At 44.7% G+C, this 16365-nt stretch overlaps 2 protein-coding genes across 8 annotated transcripts in view; one reads left to right on the forward strand and one right to left on the reverse strand.

Moving 5' to 3' along the window:
• On the forward strand, window positions 1–8067 carry LOC139423618 (methyltransferase-like 26 B). Its single transcript, XM_071175202.1, is given in 7 exon segments — window positions 1–141; window positions 202–260; window positions 4827–4989; window positions 5128–5199; window positions 5279–5346; window positions 5493–5571; window positions 7978–8067. Coding segments are annotated over 7 exon segments (672 nt in total).
• Window positions 8068–9045: 978 nt separating this feature from the next.
• Window positions 9046–16365, reverse strand: part of LOC139365213 (hepatocyte growth factor-regulated tyrosine kinase substrate-like) — a 40251-nt gene continuing 32931 nt past the window's right edge. For 4 of the 7 annotated variants that reach the window (XM_071102695.1, XM_071102693.1, XM_071102692.1 and 1 more), the window contains exons 18-20: window positions 16161–16285; window positions 12216–12410; window positions 9046–11678 (exon numbers count right to left, since the gene is read on the reverse strand). In XM_071102695.1, the coding sequence (XP_070958796.1) occupies window positions 11583–11678; window positions 12216–12410; window positions 16161–16285 (416 nt within the window). In that variant the 3' untranslated portion in view covers window positions 9046–11582. The remainder of the gene's footprint in view (window positions 11679–12215; window positions 12411–16160; window positions 16286–16365) is intronic. The other 3 variants (XM_071102696.1, XM_071102694.1, XM_071102691.1) reach the window with 1 other exon arrangement.

Consider the following 16365-nt stretch of genomic DNA (forward strand, 5'->3'; position numbering starts at 1 on the left):
ATGCTAATCTCTCCTCTAGCAGACAGGAACCAGAAGGAGTTGTGTTCAGTGTTGTGTGATGTGTTGGAAGAGCAGTCTCACAGGGAACTGTTTGCCTTAGAGCTGGGCTCTGGCGTCGGACAGCATGTGGTCAACTTCGCCATGGCAACGCCCTTCATCACCTGGCAACGCCCTTCATCACCTGGCAACGCCCTTCATCACCTGGCAACGCCCTTCATCACCTGGCAACCGTCAGACATCAAAGAGGAGTCCCGTGACAGGTGGGCCCTGCTCGGACCAAATACAGTATATATTTGGTTGATGAAAATACAAGTGTTATAGACAATTTGTCTTACCGTGGACTGATGAAGTATGTGAACCCCTAGGCTAATGACTTCTCCAAAAGCTAATTGGAGTCAGGAGTCAGCTAACCTGGAGTCCACTCACACAATTATATCATTTTAACGGTAGGTTTATTTGAACAGCGAGAGACAGAATAACATAATAATAATGCCAACAAGTACTAAGTCATGTTTTGCAGAGGGGTCAAATACTTATTTCCCTCATTAAAATGCAAATCAATTTCTAACATTTTTGACATGCGTTTCTCTGGATTCTTTTGTTGTTATTCTGTCTCTCACTGTTCAAATAAACCTACCATTAAAATTATAGACTGATCATTTCTTTGTCAGTGGGCAAACGTACAAAATCAGCACGGGATCAAATACTTTTTTCCCTCACTGTAGATGCTAGAACTGTATAAAGTCTTTGAAGTCGGAAGTTTACACACACTAAGGTTGGAGTCATTAAAACTTGTTTTTCAACCACTCCACAAATTTGTTGTTAACAAACTGTAGTTTTTGAAGTCGGTTAGGACATCTACTTTGTGCATGACACAAGTAATTTTTCCAACAATTGTTTACAGACAGATTATTTCACTTATAATTCACTGTATCACAATACCAGTAGGACAAAAGTTTACATACATTAAGTTGACTGTGCCTTTAAACAGCTTGTACATTCCAGCAAATGATGTCATGGCTTTAGAAGCTTCTGATAGGCTAATTGACATCATTTGAGTCAATTTGAGGTGAACCTGTGGATGTATTTCAAAGCCTAACTTGAGTGCCTCTTTGCTTGACATCATGGGAAAATCAAAAGAAATCCACCAATACCTCCAATAAAAATAAGTCTGGTTCATCCTTGGGAGCAATTTCCAAACACCTGAAGGTACCACGTTCATCTGTACAAACAATATAACAAACAATATACTGTACAAACAGTATAAACACCATGGGACCACGCAGCCTTCATACCGCTCAGGAAGGAGATGCGTTCTGTCTCCTAGAGATGAATGTACTTTGGTGCGAAAAGTGCAACTCAATCCCAGAACAACAGCAAAGGACCTTGTGAAGATGCTGGAGGAAACAGGTACAAAAGTATCTATATCCACAGTAAAACGAGTCCTATATCGACATAACCTGAAAGGCCGCTCAGCAAGGAAGAAGCCACTGCTCCAAAATCTCCATAAAAAGCCAAACCTCGGTTTGCAACTGCACATGTGGACAAAGATCGTATTTTTTGGAGAAATGTCATCTGATGAAACAAAAATGTCCATAAAGACCATCGTTTTGTTTGGAGGAAAAAGTGGGAGGCTTGCAAGCCGAAGAACACCATCCCAAATGTGAAGCACGGGGGCAGCAGCATCATGTTGTGGGGGTGCTTTGCTGCAGGAGGGCAAAATGGCTTAAGGACAACAAAGTCAAGGTATTGGAGTGGCCAACACAAAGCCCCCACCTCAATCCTATAGAACATTTGTGGGCAGAACTGAAAAAGTGTGTGCGAGCAAGGAGGCCTACAAACCTAACTCAGTTACATCAATTCTGTCAGGAGGAATAGGCCAAAATTCACCCAACTTATTGTGGGAAGCTTGTGGAAGGCTACCCGAAACATTTGACCCAAGTTAAACAATTTAAAGGCAATGCTACCAAATACTAATTGAGTGTATGTAAACTTCTGACCCGCTGGGAATGTGATGAAAGAAATATAAGCTGAAATAAATTATTCTGTCTATTCTGACATTTCACATTCTTAAAATAAAGTGGTGATCCTAACTTACCTAAGACAGGGATTTTTTTTACAAAGGAATACATTTCAGAAATTGTGAAAAAGTGTAAATGTATTTGGCTAAGGTGTATGTGAACTTCAACTGTATACAATATATAAAGTTAGATACTAGAATTATTTAAAGTCTAATATATATATATATATATATATATATATATATATCCCATGATATAGAGGTAGATACTAGAACTATATAAAGTCTAATATATATATATATATATATATATATATATATAGATACCATGATATAGAGGTAGCTACTAGAACTATATAAAGTCTAATATATATATAGATACCATGATATAGAGGTAGATACTACAACAGTCCATTACTCTGAACCCTCTTGTTATCTGACCTCTCTGATTCTGTATGGTTGTTGGTTGTTGGTCGTTGGTCGTTGGTCATGTCCATCTTATATCCCGACGCACTAAACAGGCTCACATTGTAATTACATTTTCAATAAGGTAATTACAATGTAATAACAAGGCTATTGTCTGACCACGAGCGTCAAGACATAAGATGTCATATTTTGCCGGGCTGCACTGGCTCCAACATTTCATACTGTCTATGGAACCTATGGGGTTATGGCTCCAACATTTCATACTGTCTATGGAACCTATGGGGTCATGGCTCCAACATTTCATACTGTCTATGGAACCTATGGGGTCATGGCTCCAACATTTCATACTGTCTATGGAACCTATGGGGTTATGGCTCCAACATTTCATACTGTCTATGGAACCTATGGGGTCATGGCTCCAACATTTCATACTGTCTATGGAACCTATGGGGCTATGGCTCCAACATTTCATACTGTCTATGGAACCTATGGGGTTATGGCTCCAACATTTCATACTGTCTATGGAACCTATGGGGTCATGGCTCCAACATTTCATACTGTCTATGGAACCTATGGGGTTATGGCTCCAACATTTCATACTGTCTATGGAACCTATGGGGTCATGGCTCCAACATTTCATACTGTCTATGGAACCTATGGGGTCATGGCTCCAACATTTCATACTGTCTATGGAACCTATGGGGTTATGGCTCCAACATTTCATACTGTCTATGGAACCTATGGGGTTATGGCTCCAACATTTCATACTGTCTATGGAACCTATGGGGTTATGGCTCCAACATTTCATACTGTCTATGGAACCTATGGGGTCATGGGCTCCAACATTTCATACTGTCTATGGAACCTATGGGGTTATGGCTCCAACATTTCATACTGTCTATGGAACCTATAGGGTCATGGCTCCAACATTTCATACTGTCTATGGAACCTATGGGGTCATGGGCTCCAAAATGTCATACTGTCTATGGAACCTATGGGGTTATGGCTCCAACATTTCATACTGTCTATGGAACCTATGCGGTTTTGGCTCCAACATTTCATACTGTCTATGGAACCTATGGGGTTATGGCTCCAACATTTCATACTGTCTATGGAACCTATGGGGTCATGGCTCCAACATTTCATACTGTCTATGGAACCTATGGGGTTATGGCTCCAACATTTCATACTGTCTATGGAACCTATGGGGTCATGGCTCCAACATTTCATACTGTCTATGGAACCTATGGGGTCATGGGCTCCAAAATGTCATACTGTCTATGGAACCTATGGGGTTATGGCTCCAACATTTCATACTGTCTATAGAACCTATGGGGTCATGGCTCCAACATTTCATACTGTCTATGGAACCTATGGGGTTATGGCTCCAACATTTCATACTGTCTATGGAACCTATGGGGTTATGGCTCCAACATTTCATACTGTCTATGGAACCTATGGGGTCATGGCTCCAACATTTCATACTGTCTATGGAACCTATGGGGTCATGGGCTCCAAAATGTCATACTGTCTATGGAACCTATGGGGTTATGGCTCCAACATTTCATACTGTCTATGGAACCTATGGGGCTATGGCTCCAACATTTCATACTGTCTATAGAACCTATGGGGTCATGGCTCCAACATTTCATACTGTCTATGGAACCTATGGGGTTATGGCTCCAACATTTCATACTGTCTATGGAACCTATGGGGTTATGGCTCCAACATTTCATACTGTCTATGGAACCTATGGGGTTATGGCTCCACCATTTCATACTGTCTATAGAACCTATGGGGCTATGGCTCCAACAGTTCATACTGTCTATGGAACCTATGGGGCTATGGCTCCAACATTTCATACTGTCTATAGAACCTATGGGGTCATGGCTCCAACATTTCATACTGTCTATGGAACCTATGGGGTTATGGCTCCAACATTTCATACTGTCTATGGAACCTATGGGGTTATGGCTCCACCATTTCATACTGTCTATAGAACCTATGGGGTTATGGCTCCAACATTTCATACTGTCTATGGAACCTATGGGGCTATGGCTCCAACATTTCATACTGTCTATAGAACCTATGGGGTCATGGCTCCAACATTTCATACTGTCTATGGAACCTATGGGGTTATGGCTCCAACATTTCATACTGTCTATGGAACCTATGGGGTTATGGCTCCACCATTTCATACTGTCTATGGAACCTATGGGGTTATGGCTCCAACATTTCATACTGTCTATAGAACCTATGGGGCTATGGCTCCAACATTTCATACTGTCTATGGAACCTATGGGGTTATGGCTCCAACATGTCATACTGTCTATGGAACCTATGGGGTCATGGCTCCAGTGGGTGTGGTGTTATTTCGCAGTGTCAGATCCTACATAGCGGCGACCAAAGTGAAGACCGTGCTGCAGCCTGTGCACCTGGACGCCAGCGACCCCTGGGAGAAGTGGGCGGGCCTTCCACGCGGGGCCTGTGATGTCATCGTGGCCATTAACCTGCTTCAGTGCAGCTCTTTCGACACCGTAGAGGTAGGCCTAACACGGCAGGTCAGCATTATACGCATCATAATTTGGCTGTGAAGCTTTATGAATGTATGAGTGAAGATGTGTCAGTCACTTATAGCCCGTGTGAAGTGCCAGAGTCTGGGTCTCTGTCTCTCTCCCCAGGGCGTCGTCAAAGGATCAGGACAGATCCTCAGACAACATGGTCTCTTGATCACTTGATCACACATGGGGTAGGTATCATGGATGGAGAGGGGGGGGGGGGGGGGGGGGATGTTTTTTTTAACGCCAGACACCTCTCTCTCTCGCTCCCCAGCCCTACGCCTTTAACGGCACCATCACCCCCAGCTGTATGGAGGACTTGGACCAGGAACTACGACAGATGTGAGTTATAACATCATAAGAGAGGAGCTGGCCAATGCGGAGCTACTACCATATAGCTTCTTCCCATTAGTTCACTCAGGGTTGAGGGTCAAAGCCATGAATCCCAACCGTCACTCTGTTTTACCATCAATTCTGTTCCCCTACAGGAACCCAGGGTGGGGTCTACCAGACATCGACGTTCTGAGACAGCTGGCGTTTGGGAACGGGATGCGCATGGAGAGGATGGTGAGTCTCTTTAACCAGTCTGCTGGTGTGTATGTATAAACTAATGTATCTTTAAGGATGGACTATACTGTACACACAGAACATGTCACATAGGTGTCTGCTACTAGCTCAGTCCTTCTATAAGGATGGACTATACTGTACACACAGAACATGTAACATAGGTGTCTGCTACTAGCTCAGTCCTTCTATAAGGATGTTTAGGATCAAGCCTTCAGAATATGTAACAGAAGGTATATCTGCTACTAGCTCAGTCCTTCTATAAGGATGTTTAGGATCAAGCCTTCAGAATATGTAACAGAAGGTATATCTGCTACTAGCTCAGTCCTTCTATCAGGATGTTTAGGATCAAGCCTTCAGAATATGTAACAGAAGGTATATCTGCTACTAGCTCAGTCCTTCTATAAGTATGTTTAGGATCAAGTCTTCATTTGTTTCCCCAGATAGAGAGAGAACAGGATAATAAATACCTGGTCTATCAGGATGTTTAGGATCAAGCCATTTGTTTCCCCAGATAGAGAGGGAACAGGATAATAAATACCTGGTCTATCAGGATGTTTAGGATCAAGCCTTCAGAATATGTAACAGAAGGTATATCTGCTACTAGCTCAGTCCTTCTATAAGGATGTTTAGGACCAAGCCTTCAGAATATGTAACAGAAGGTATATCTGCTACTAGCTCAGTCCTTCTATAAGGATGTTTAGGATCAAGTCTTCATTTGTTTCCCCAGATAGAGAGGGAACAGGATAATAAATACCTGGTCTATCAGGATGTTTAGGACCAAGCCTTCATTTGTTTCCCCAGATAGAGAGGGAACAGGATAATAAATACCTGGTCTATCAGGATGTTTAGGATCAAGCCATTTGTTTCCCCAGATAGAGAGGGAACAGGATAATACATACCTGGTCTATCAGGATGTTTAGGACCAAGTCTTCATTTGTTTCCCCAGATAGAGAGGGAACAGGATAATAAATACCTGGTCTATCAGGATGTTTAGGACCAAGTCATTTGTTTCCCCAGATAGAGAGGGAACAGGATAATAAATACCTGGTCTACCAGGATGTTTAGGATCAAGTCTTCATTTGTTTCCCCAGATAGAGAGGGAACAGGATAATAAATACCTGGTCTATCAGGATGTTTAGGATCAAGTCTTCATTTGTTTCCCCCAGATAGAGAGGGAACAGGATAATAAATACCTGGTCTATCAGGATGTTTAGGATCAAGTCTTCATTTGTTTCCCCAGATAGAGAGGGAACAGGATAATAAATACCTGGTCTATCAGGATGTTTAGGACCAAGCCATTTGTTTCCCCAGATAGAGAGGGAACAGGATAATAAATACCTGGTCTATCAGGATGTTTAGGATCAAGTCTTCATTTGTTTCCCCAGATAGAGAGGGAACAGGATAATACATACCTGGTCTATCAGGATGTTTAGGATCAAGTCTTCATTTGTTTCCCCAGATAGAGAGGGAACAGGATAATAAATACCTGGTCTATCAGGATGTTTAGGACCAAGTCATTTGTTTCCCCAGATAGAGAGGGAACAGGATAATAAATACCTGGTCTATCAGGATGTTTAGGATCAAGTCTTCATTTGTTTCCCCAGATAGAGAGGGAACAGGATAATAAATACCTGGTCTATCAGGATGTTTAGGATCAAGTCTTCATTTGTTTCCCCAGATAGAGAGGGAACAGGATAATAAATACCTGGTCTACCAGGATGTTTAGGATCAAGTCTTCATTTGTTTCCCCAGATAGAGAGGGAACAGGATAATACATACCTGGTCTATCAGGATGTTTAGGATCAAGTCTTCATTTGTTTCCCCAGATAGAGAGGGAACAGGATAATAAATACCTGGTCTATCTGGGGAAACAAATGAAGACTTGATCCTAAACATCCTGATAGACCAGGTATTTATTATCCTGTTCCCTCTCTATCTGGGGAAACAAATGAAGACTTGATCCTAAACATCCTGATAGACCAGGTATTTATTATCCTGTTCCCTCTCTATCTGGGGAAACAAATGAAGACTTGATCCTAAACATCCTGATAGACCAGGTATTTATTATCCTGTTCCCTCTCTATCTGGGGAAACAAATGGCTTGATCCTAAACATCCTGATAGACCAGGTATTTATTATCCTGTTCCCTCTCTATCTGGGGAAACAAATGAAGACTTGATCCTAAACATCCTGATAGACCAGGTATGTATTATCCTGTTCCCTCTCTATCTGGGGAAACAAATGACTTGGTCCTAAACATCCTGATAGAGAGGGAACAGGATAATAAATACCTGGTCTACCAGGATGTTTAGGATCAAGTCATTTGTTTCCCCAGATAGAGAGGGAACAGGATAATAAATACCTGGTCTATCAGGATGTTTAGGACCAAGTCATTTGTTTCCCCAGATAGAGAGGGAACAGGATAATAAATACCTGGTCTTGAGGAAACGTTGCCATGGAAACAGGGCTTCTTCTGCATCTGAACAGACATCCTAATGACCCGTGTTTTAAACATATATTTATTATGTAAATAAAGTACGTTAATGCAAAATAAAATGTATGTTGTGCCCTTTCATTTTCTGCTCCTAAATGACAATGCATCTAGCCTGGTCCCAGATCTGTTTGTTCACCTTCCAACTGCATGGCAATGCATCTAGCCTGGTCCCAGATCTGTTTGTTCACCTTCCAACTGCATGGCAATGCATCTAGCCTGGTCCCAGATCTGTTTGTTCACCTTCCAACTGCATGGCAATGCATCTAGCCTGGTCCCAGATCTGTTTGTTCACCTTCCAACTGCATGGCAATGCATATAGCCTGGTCCCAGATCTGTTTGTTCACCTTCCAACTGCATGACAATGCATCTAGCCTGGTCCCAGATCTGTTTGTTCTATATTGAGTTGGCTCTACAGCCTGGTCCCAGATCTGTTTGTTCTATATTGAGTTGGCTCTACAGCCTGGTCCCAGATCTGTTTGTTCACCTTCCAACTGCATGACAATGCATCTAGCCTGGTCCCACATCTGTTTGTTCTATATTGAGTTGGCTCTACAGCCTGGTCCCAGATCTGTTTGTTCTATATTGAGTTGGCTCTACAGCCTGGTCCCACATCTGTTTGTTCTATATTGAGTTGGCTCTACAGCCTGGTCCCAGATCTGTTTGTTCTATATTGAGTTGGCTCTACAGCCTGGTCCCAGATCTGTTTGTTCTATATTGAGTTGGCTCTACAGCCTGGTCCCAGATCTGTTTGTTCTATATTGAGTTGGCTCTACAGCCTGGTCCCACATCTGTTTGTTCTATATTGCCAACTCCATGACATGAGTTGGCTCTACAGCCTGGTCCCAGATCTGTTTGTGCTCTGTTTGTGCACCTGCCAACTGCATGGCAATGAGTGACAAGGAGTTGGCATGACAACAGGCTGGCACTCCGCCTACTTCAGATTCCAAAGATAATATGACAGAAAACACACAGAGCAGATGGACAAGAGAAGAACAAGATATTTATTCAATATAATCTGAAAATGACTTTAAACAAGTCAGACAGAAACAAGATCATTAATGATGAAGTAAATAAGTTCAAAGATGGCGTCAAAGGGGGTTACATAGGAAGTCACTGATTGGGTGGATGTTACATCACATGTTACATCACATGTTACATCACATGCACATACCCTGAAGAACTGACTCCCACCACCTCTCCACTCCCGGCCCACAGGGTTCTGAAAGACACTCTGAAAGGGTGGATCTCAACAGGTATTTTCCTGATTCCCTCCCCTACGTCCTCTCTCTCTCTCTCTCCTCCTCAAAACATCAGACGGAAGCAGGCAAAGAATTAGAGAAGAACCAAGGAAAGGAAACAAGGAATTGGTTTTGTGATTAAACCGAACTTTACTGAAACTAGCACCAGAAACAAAATGGATGCCCATCTAATGTAGAGTCCCCCTCTACAGATAACTCAGATAACTCTACACCTCATCACCCACAGATACACACCTATAGGGCTTTTGTCAAAAGTAGTGCACTATATAGGAAAAAGAGTGCTGTTTAGGACACACCCAGTCAGAGGGTCTCTCAACTCGCTCATTGGCTGTGTTTACACAGACAGACTCATTCTGGGGGTGTTGCCACTAATTGATCTTTTGACCAATCAGGTCAGATCTTTAACCACTAATTGGTCAAAAGATCAGAATGGGACTGCCTGTGTAAACAGCCATATAGACCCGACTGCAACCCTCTGGATAACTGCTAGTTAATATTTGGCAATGGAACTACATGTGTAATCTTAAGTTATATTCACACTAGTTCCTCCCGGAGTGTGATGCAAGGCATTGTGGTTAATGGAGTTGTTGGGAGAGACCCATTATGTCAACAGTTGTGACACGGGACACCTTGAGAGAGTGATGGTGGTAATCGGTCTCTGGAGCTGTGAATATTGGGAATTGTAGTTCCATGCTGGATGTAAGTGTTCTATTGTAGTCCCATACTGCTTCCCCTCAGCCAGTCTGATTGGTGAGACGATATAGGAAGTGTAAAACCGAATAAAAAAGGTACTTCCTTTCTCCCATGTTCTCAATCAACTCAAAAAGCTTTAGTGAAAAACACTACCAAGCCGTAGCAACACAAGACGGCTCATCTATACTTTAAAATGAGCTCTGTGTGTCTCTGACACTCTCACTAGAACCCTGGGACCTGCTAGAGGTGCTTTTCTGTGCTCCGTCCTACATCTTCCTTCACTCACCTCTCCATTAACTCTCACAGCCCCTGTCAACCAAGCAGGCAGTATGAACCAATGTCCAATCACCACAATATGACCCCAGAACAGTTACTGCTGTAACACCTGACATGTCCATGGAAATAACGACTTTAACATGCAAACTAGCTTATTCAAATATGAGAAAGGATGGTCATGGTCTTGTCTTAGATTCCATTGATTCCTGTCATATTTGATTTGTTCCTTTATTATACCACTGACTAGATGAGCTTCAGATATTAGTTTCAGAAGAGAAAGACTACATACATTATCAGAGAGAGAGAGAGAGATACAGAGAGAGAGAGATACAGAGAGAGATACAGAAAGAGAGAGAGAGATACAGAGAGAGAGATGCAGAGAGAGAGAAAGAGAGAGAGATACAGAGAGAGAGAGAGATGCAGAGAGAGAGAGAGAGAGAGAGAGAGACAGAGAGAGTTGAGGTGAGGACAGAGAGAGGTGAGGACAGAGAGGTGAGGACAGAGAGAGGTGAGGACAGAGAGAGGTGAGGACAGAGAGAGGTGAGGACAGAGAGAGGTGAGGACAGAGAGAGGTGAGGACAGAGAGAGGTGAGGACAGAGAAAGGTGAGGACAGAGAAAGGTGAGGACAGAGACAGAGAGAGGTGAGGACAGAGAGAGGTGAGGACAGAGAGAGGTGAGGACAGAGAGAGGTGAGGACAGAGAGAGGTGAGGACAGAGAGAGGTGAGGACAGAGAAAGGTGAGGACAGAGACAGAGAGACAGAGAGAGGTGAGGACAGAACACTGTAGCAAAACGCATTAAAAGGGGAAGTGTTTCTTATAAGCTCAGGTAGTCCCTCCCCGTCTAGGTTCCTAGTGAATACAACCCTGGGGTAGGCATGGTGCATAGTAACACTACCTAACCCCCTCCTCACTCCTCTCATCCTCTATGTCAGCTGGGGGAGAGAGGATGGCTAGGAGGAGAGGTAACATGTCTGTTACACAACTATAATATTTCACAACATTGCCGTAACGAAACAGAAACATTGTGAGAAACGTGTGTTTGTTGGGGAATCCAGGCCACGAGCCCAGCAGAGAGAGAGAGGAGAACACAGAGGAGAAGAGAGGTGAGGACAGAAGAGGAGGAGAGAGGTGAGGACAGAAGAGAGGTGAGGACAGAAGAGAGGTGAGGACAGAAGAGAGGTGAGGACAGAAGAGAGGTGAGGACAGAAGAGGAGAGAGAGGGTGTAGTGTGTTGAACCCTGCCAGGAGCAGGTGGTAATGTTAAGCTGAGCTAGCCAGGTGGATGGATCAGTCGAAGGAGATGAGCTGTGCCTCGCTGCCTGGATGGACCTGCGGAGGCTGCTGCTGCTGAACCTGCTGCTGGGGGCCACCAGGGGGAGCCATCTACACAGAGAGAGAGATGAGATTACCATCAATCCCTCACTGCAACTCCCACTACATAGAACAAACAAGCCTCTGACATACAGAATCAGAAGTCCCCCTATAGACAGGCAACACTATGCTGAGAGAGAGAGCGAGAGGGGGAGAGAGAGAGAGAGAGGAAGGGAAGAGGGCGAGAGAGAGAGAGGAAGGGAAGAGGGCGAGGGAGAGAGAGAGGAAGAGAGAGGGGAAGAGAGGAGAGAGAGAGGAAGAGAGGAAGAGAGGAGAGAGAGAGGAAGAGAGGAGGGAGAGCGAGGAAGAGAGGAGGGAGAGTGAGGAAGAGAGGAGGGAGAGAGGAAGAGAGGAAGAGAGGAGGGAGAGAGGAAGAGAGGAGGGAGAGAGGAAGAGAGGAAGAGAGGAGGGAGAGAGAGGAAGAGAGGAGAGAGAGAGGAAGAGAGGAGGGAGAGAGGAGAGAGAGAGGAAGAGAGGAGGGAGAGAGAGGAAGATAGGAGGGAGAGAGAGGAAGAAGAGAGGGGGAAGAGAGAAACCAAGAACTCCTACCTGTTGGTACATGGGCTGTTGTCCTGGGCCCTGCATGTAGGGTTGTTGTGGGGGCATGTTGGGGTCCTGCCCAGGTAGGGCTGCCATCATACTCTGCATGGCGTAGGGTGGAGGGTAGGCCACGTAGGACATACCGTTAGTGGGAGGAGGCTGGGACATGGGGGGCAGAGACTGGGCCTGGGACACCACGTTCTGCTGAGACCGATGACAACATTAACATTACAGACGTCGCTAACAGATGATTTAAAGCCTACATGTAGAATGTATTATGATGTGGTTATAATCTATTATAACACTAGTCATGAGCCGTTTGACTGCCTTTATAAACATCATTACATTATGATGCTAAATGAGGAGGAGGAGGAGGAGGAGGAAGACGTCGCTAACAGATGATTTAAAGCCTACATGTAGAATGTATTATGATGTGGTTATAATCTATTATAACACTAGTCATGAGCCGCTTCACTCCCTTTATAAACATCATCACATTATGATGCTAAATGAGGAGGAGGAGGAAGAGGAGGAAGAGGAAGAGGAGGAGCTTTGACTCCCTTTATAAACATCATCACATTATGATGCTAAATGAGGAGGAAGAGGAGGAGGAAGAGGAGCCACGTTGAGCTTTGACTCCCTTTATAAACATCATCACATTATGATGCTAAATGAGGAGGAAGAGGAGGAGGAGCCACGTTGAGCTTTGACTCCCTTTATAAACATCACATTATGATGCTAAATGAGGAGGAGGAGGAAGAGGAGGAAGATGAAGAGGAGGAGGAGGAGGAGGAAGAGGAAGAGCTTTGGAAAGTCAGTGAGGACCAGGGACACAAAATGAAAGAGGGACATGAAACCTGAAGCCCATTTTAAAAGGAGTCCAGGTCAGTGGTACCGGAGCACCAGGTCCCAATGGAGAGTGCCAACGGTCATGAAGCAGGAAGTTTAGTGAAGGAGGAATAATGGTGGCAACAGTATGAGGAAGGCCCTTTCCTGTTTCAGCATGACAATGCCCTGAGAGAGCACAAAGCCAGGTCCATACAGAAATGGTTTGTCGAGGTCGGTGTACCAAGAGGCTTCTTAACAGCTTCTACCCCCAAGCCATAAGACTCCTGACCAGCTAATCAAATGGCTACCCAGACCCTCTTAACACTGCTGCTACTCTCTGTTTATTATCTATGTATAGTCACTTTAACTCTACCTACATGTACATATTACCTCAATTACCGGTGCCCCTGCACATTGACTCTGTACCAGTACCCCCTGTATATAGCCTCCACATTGACTCTGTACCGTAACACCCTGTATATAGCCTCCACATTGACTCTGTACTGTAACACCCTGTATATAGCCTCCACATTGACTCTGTACTGTAACACCCTGTATATAGCCTCCACATTGACTCTGTACCGTAACACCCTGTATATAGCCTCCACATTGACTCTGTACCGGTACCCCCTGTATATAGCCTCCACATTGACTCTGTACCGTAACACCCTGTATATAGCCTCCACATTGACTCTGTACCGGTACCCCCTGTATATAGCCTCCACATTGACTCTGTACCAGTACCACCTGTATATAGCCTCCACATTGACTCTGTACCAGTACCCCCTGTATATAGCCTCCACATTGACTCTGTACCAGTACCACCTGTATATAGCCTCCACATTGACTCTGAACCGGTACCCCCTGTATATAGCCTCCACATTGACTCTGTACCGGTACCCCCTGTATATAGCCTCCACATTGACTCTGTACCAGTACCCCCTGTATATAGCCTCCACATTGACTCTGTACCAGTACCTCCCTGTATATAGCCTCCACATTGACTCTGTACCGGTACCCCCTGTATATAGCCTCCACATTGACTCTGTACCAGTAACACCCTGTATATAGCCTCCACACTGACTCTGCACCGTACCCCCCTGTATATAGCCTCCACACTGACTCTGAACTGGTACCCCCTGTATATAGCCTCCACATTGACTCTGCACCGTACCCCCTGTATATAGCCTCCACATTGACTCTGTACCAGTACCCCCTGTATATAGCCTCCACACTGACTCTGCACCGTACCCCCCTGTATATAGCCTCCACATTGACTCTGTACCGTAACACCCTGTATATAGCCTCCACATTGACTCTGTACCGGTACCCCCTGTATATAGCCTCCACATTGACTCTGTACCAGTACCCCCTGTATATAGCCTCCACACTGACTCTGCACCGTACCCCCCTGTATATAGCCTCCACATTGACTCTGTTCCGTAACACCCTGTCTATAGCCTCCACATTGACTCTGTACCGTAACACCCTGTATATAGCCTCCACATTGACTCTGTACCAGTACCCCCTGTATATAGCCTCCACACTGACTCTGTACCAGTAACACCCTGTATATAGCCTCCACACTGACTCTGCACCGTACCCCCCTGTATATAGCCTCCACATTGACTCTGTACCGTAACACCCTGTATATAGCCTCCACATTGACTCTGTACCAGTACCCCCTGTATATAGCCTCCACACTGACTCTGCACCGTACCCCCCTGTATATAGCCTCCACATTGACTCTGTACCGTAACACCCTGTATATAGCCTCCACATTGACTCTGTACCGGTACCCCCTGTATATAGCCTCCACACTGACTCTGCACCGTACCCCCCTGTATATAGCCTCCACATTGACTCTGTACCGTAACACCCTGTATATAGCCTCCACATTGACTCTGTACCAGTACCCCCTGTATATAGCCTCCACACTGACTCTGCACCGTACCCCCCTGTATATAGCCTCCACATTGACTCTGTACCGTAACACCCTGTCTATAGCCTCCACATTGACTCTGTACCGTAACACCCTGTATATAGCCTCCACATTGACTCTGTACCAGTACCCCCTGTATATAGCCTCCACACTGACTCTGTACCAGTAACACCCTGTATATAGCCTCCACACTGACTCTGCACCGTACCCCCCTGTATATAGCCTCCACATTGACTCTGTACCGTAACACCCTGTATATAGCCTCCACATTGACTCTGTACCAGTACCCCCTGTATATAGCCTCCACATTGACTCTGAACTGGTACCCCCTGTATATAGCCTCCACATTGACTCTGTACCGTAACACCCTGTATATAGCCTCCACATTGACTCTGTACCGTAACACCCTGTATATAGCCTCCACATTGACTCTGTACCGGTACCCCCTGTATATAGCCTCCACATTGACTCTGTACCGGTACCCCCCGTATATAGCCTCCACATTGACTCTGTACCAGTACCCCCTGTATATAGCCTCCACATTGACTCTGTACCAGTACCCCCTGTATATAGCCTACTATTATTTTACTGCTGCTCTTTAATTATTTGTTACTTCTATTTTCTATTGTTTTACTTAACATTTAATTATTTTCTTAAAACTGCATTGTTGGCTTGTCAGTAAGCATTTCACTGTAAGGTCTCTACACCTGTTGGTTAAGGGCTTGTCAGTAAGCATTTCACTGTAAGGTCTCTACACCTGTTGGTTAAGGGCTTGTCAGTAAGCATTTCACGGTAAGGTCTCTACACCTGTTGGTTAAGGGCTTGTCAGTAAGCATTTCACTGTAAGGTCTCTACACCTGTTGGTTAAGGGCTTGTCAGTAAGCATTTCACTGTAAGGTCTCTACACCTGTTGGTTAAGGGCTTGTCAGTAAGCATTTCACTGTAAGGTCTCTACACCTGTTGGCTTCGGGCTCATGTGACAAACAGCATTTGATTTGATCTGACGGTGTATTGCTGAGCCTCTCATTGTGACTTGACATCAGGCATTACATCATGTGGTTCACATTAAGGAGGAAACCTAGTTACCTAGACGACAAACTCAGCATGAGGAAGTCCACGAGCACGTTTTCATTTCAACACCAATAGTTTTGTAACAGGCATGACCTTCCCCCCTCTGTTCTCACCTGGTATCCCTGTGTGGGTGTGGGCTGGTAGTTAGAGTAGGCGGGGCTAGTAGTGGGCGGGGCCTGGCCAGGGGGTGCAGGCTGTCCATTGGTTCCTGCAGGCTGGTACATGTACATGTTGGGGTCTGGAGCAGGGAGGCAAACACAGGAGAGTCACGTTACAGAAAGTTAATGTACACAATATATACAGAAGTATGTGGACACC

This window comes from Oncorhynchus clarkii, chromosome 13 (genome assembly GCF_045791955.1).
Source record: "Oncorhynchus clarkii lewisi isolate Uvic-CL-2024 chromosome 13, UVic_Ocla_1.0, whole genome shotgun sequence".
NCBI lineage: Eukaryota > Metazoa > Chordata > Actinopteri > Salmoniformes > Salmonidae > Oncorhynchus > Oncorhynchus clarkii.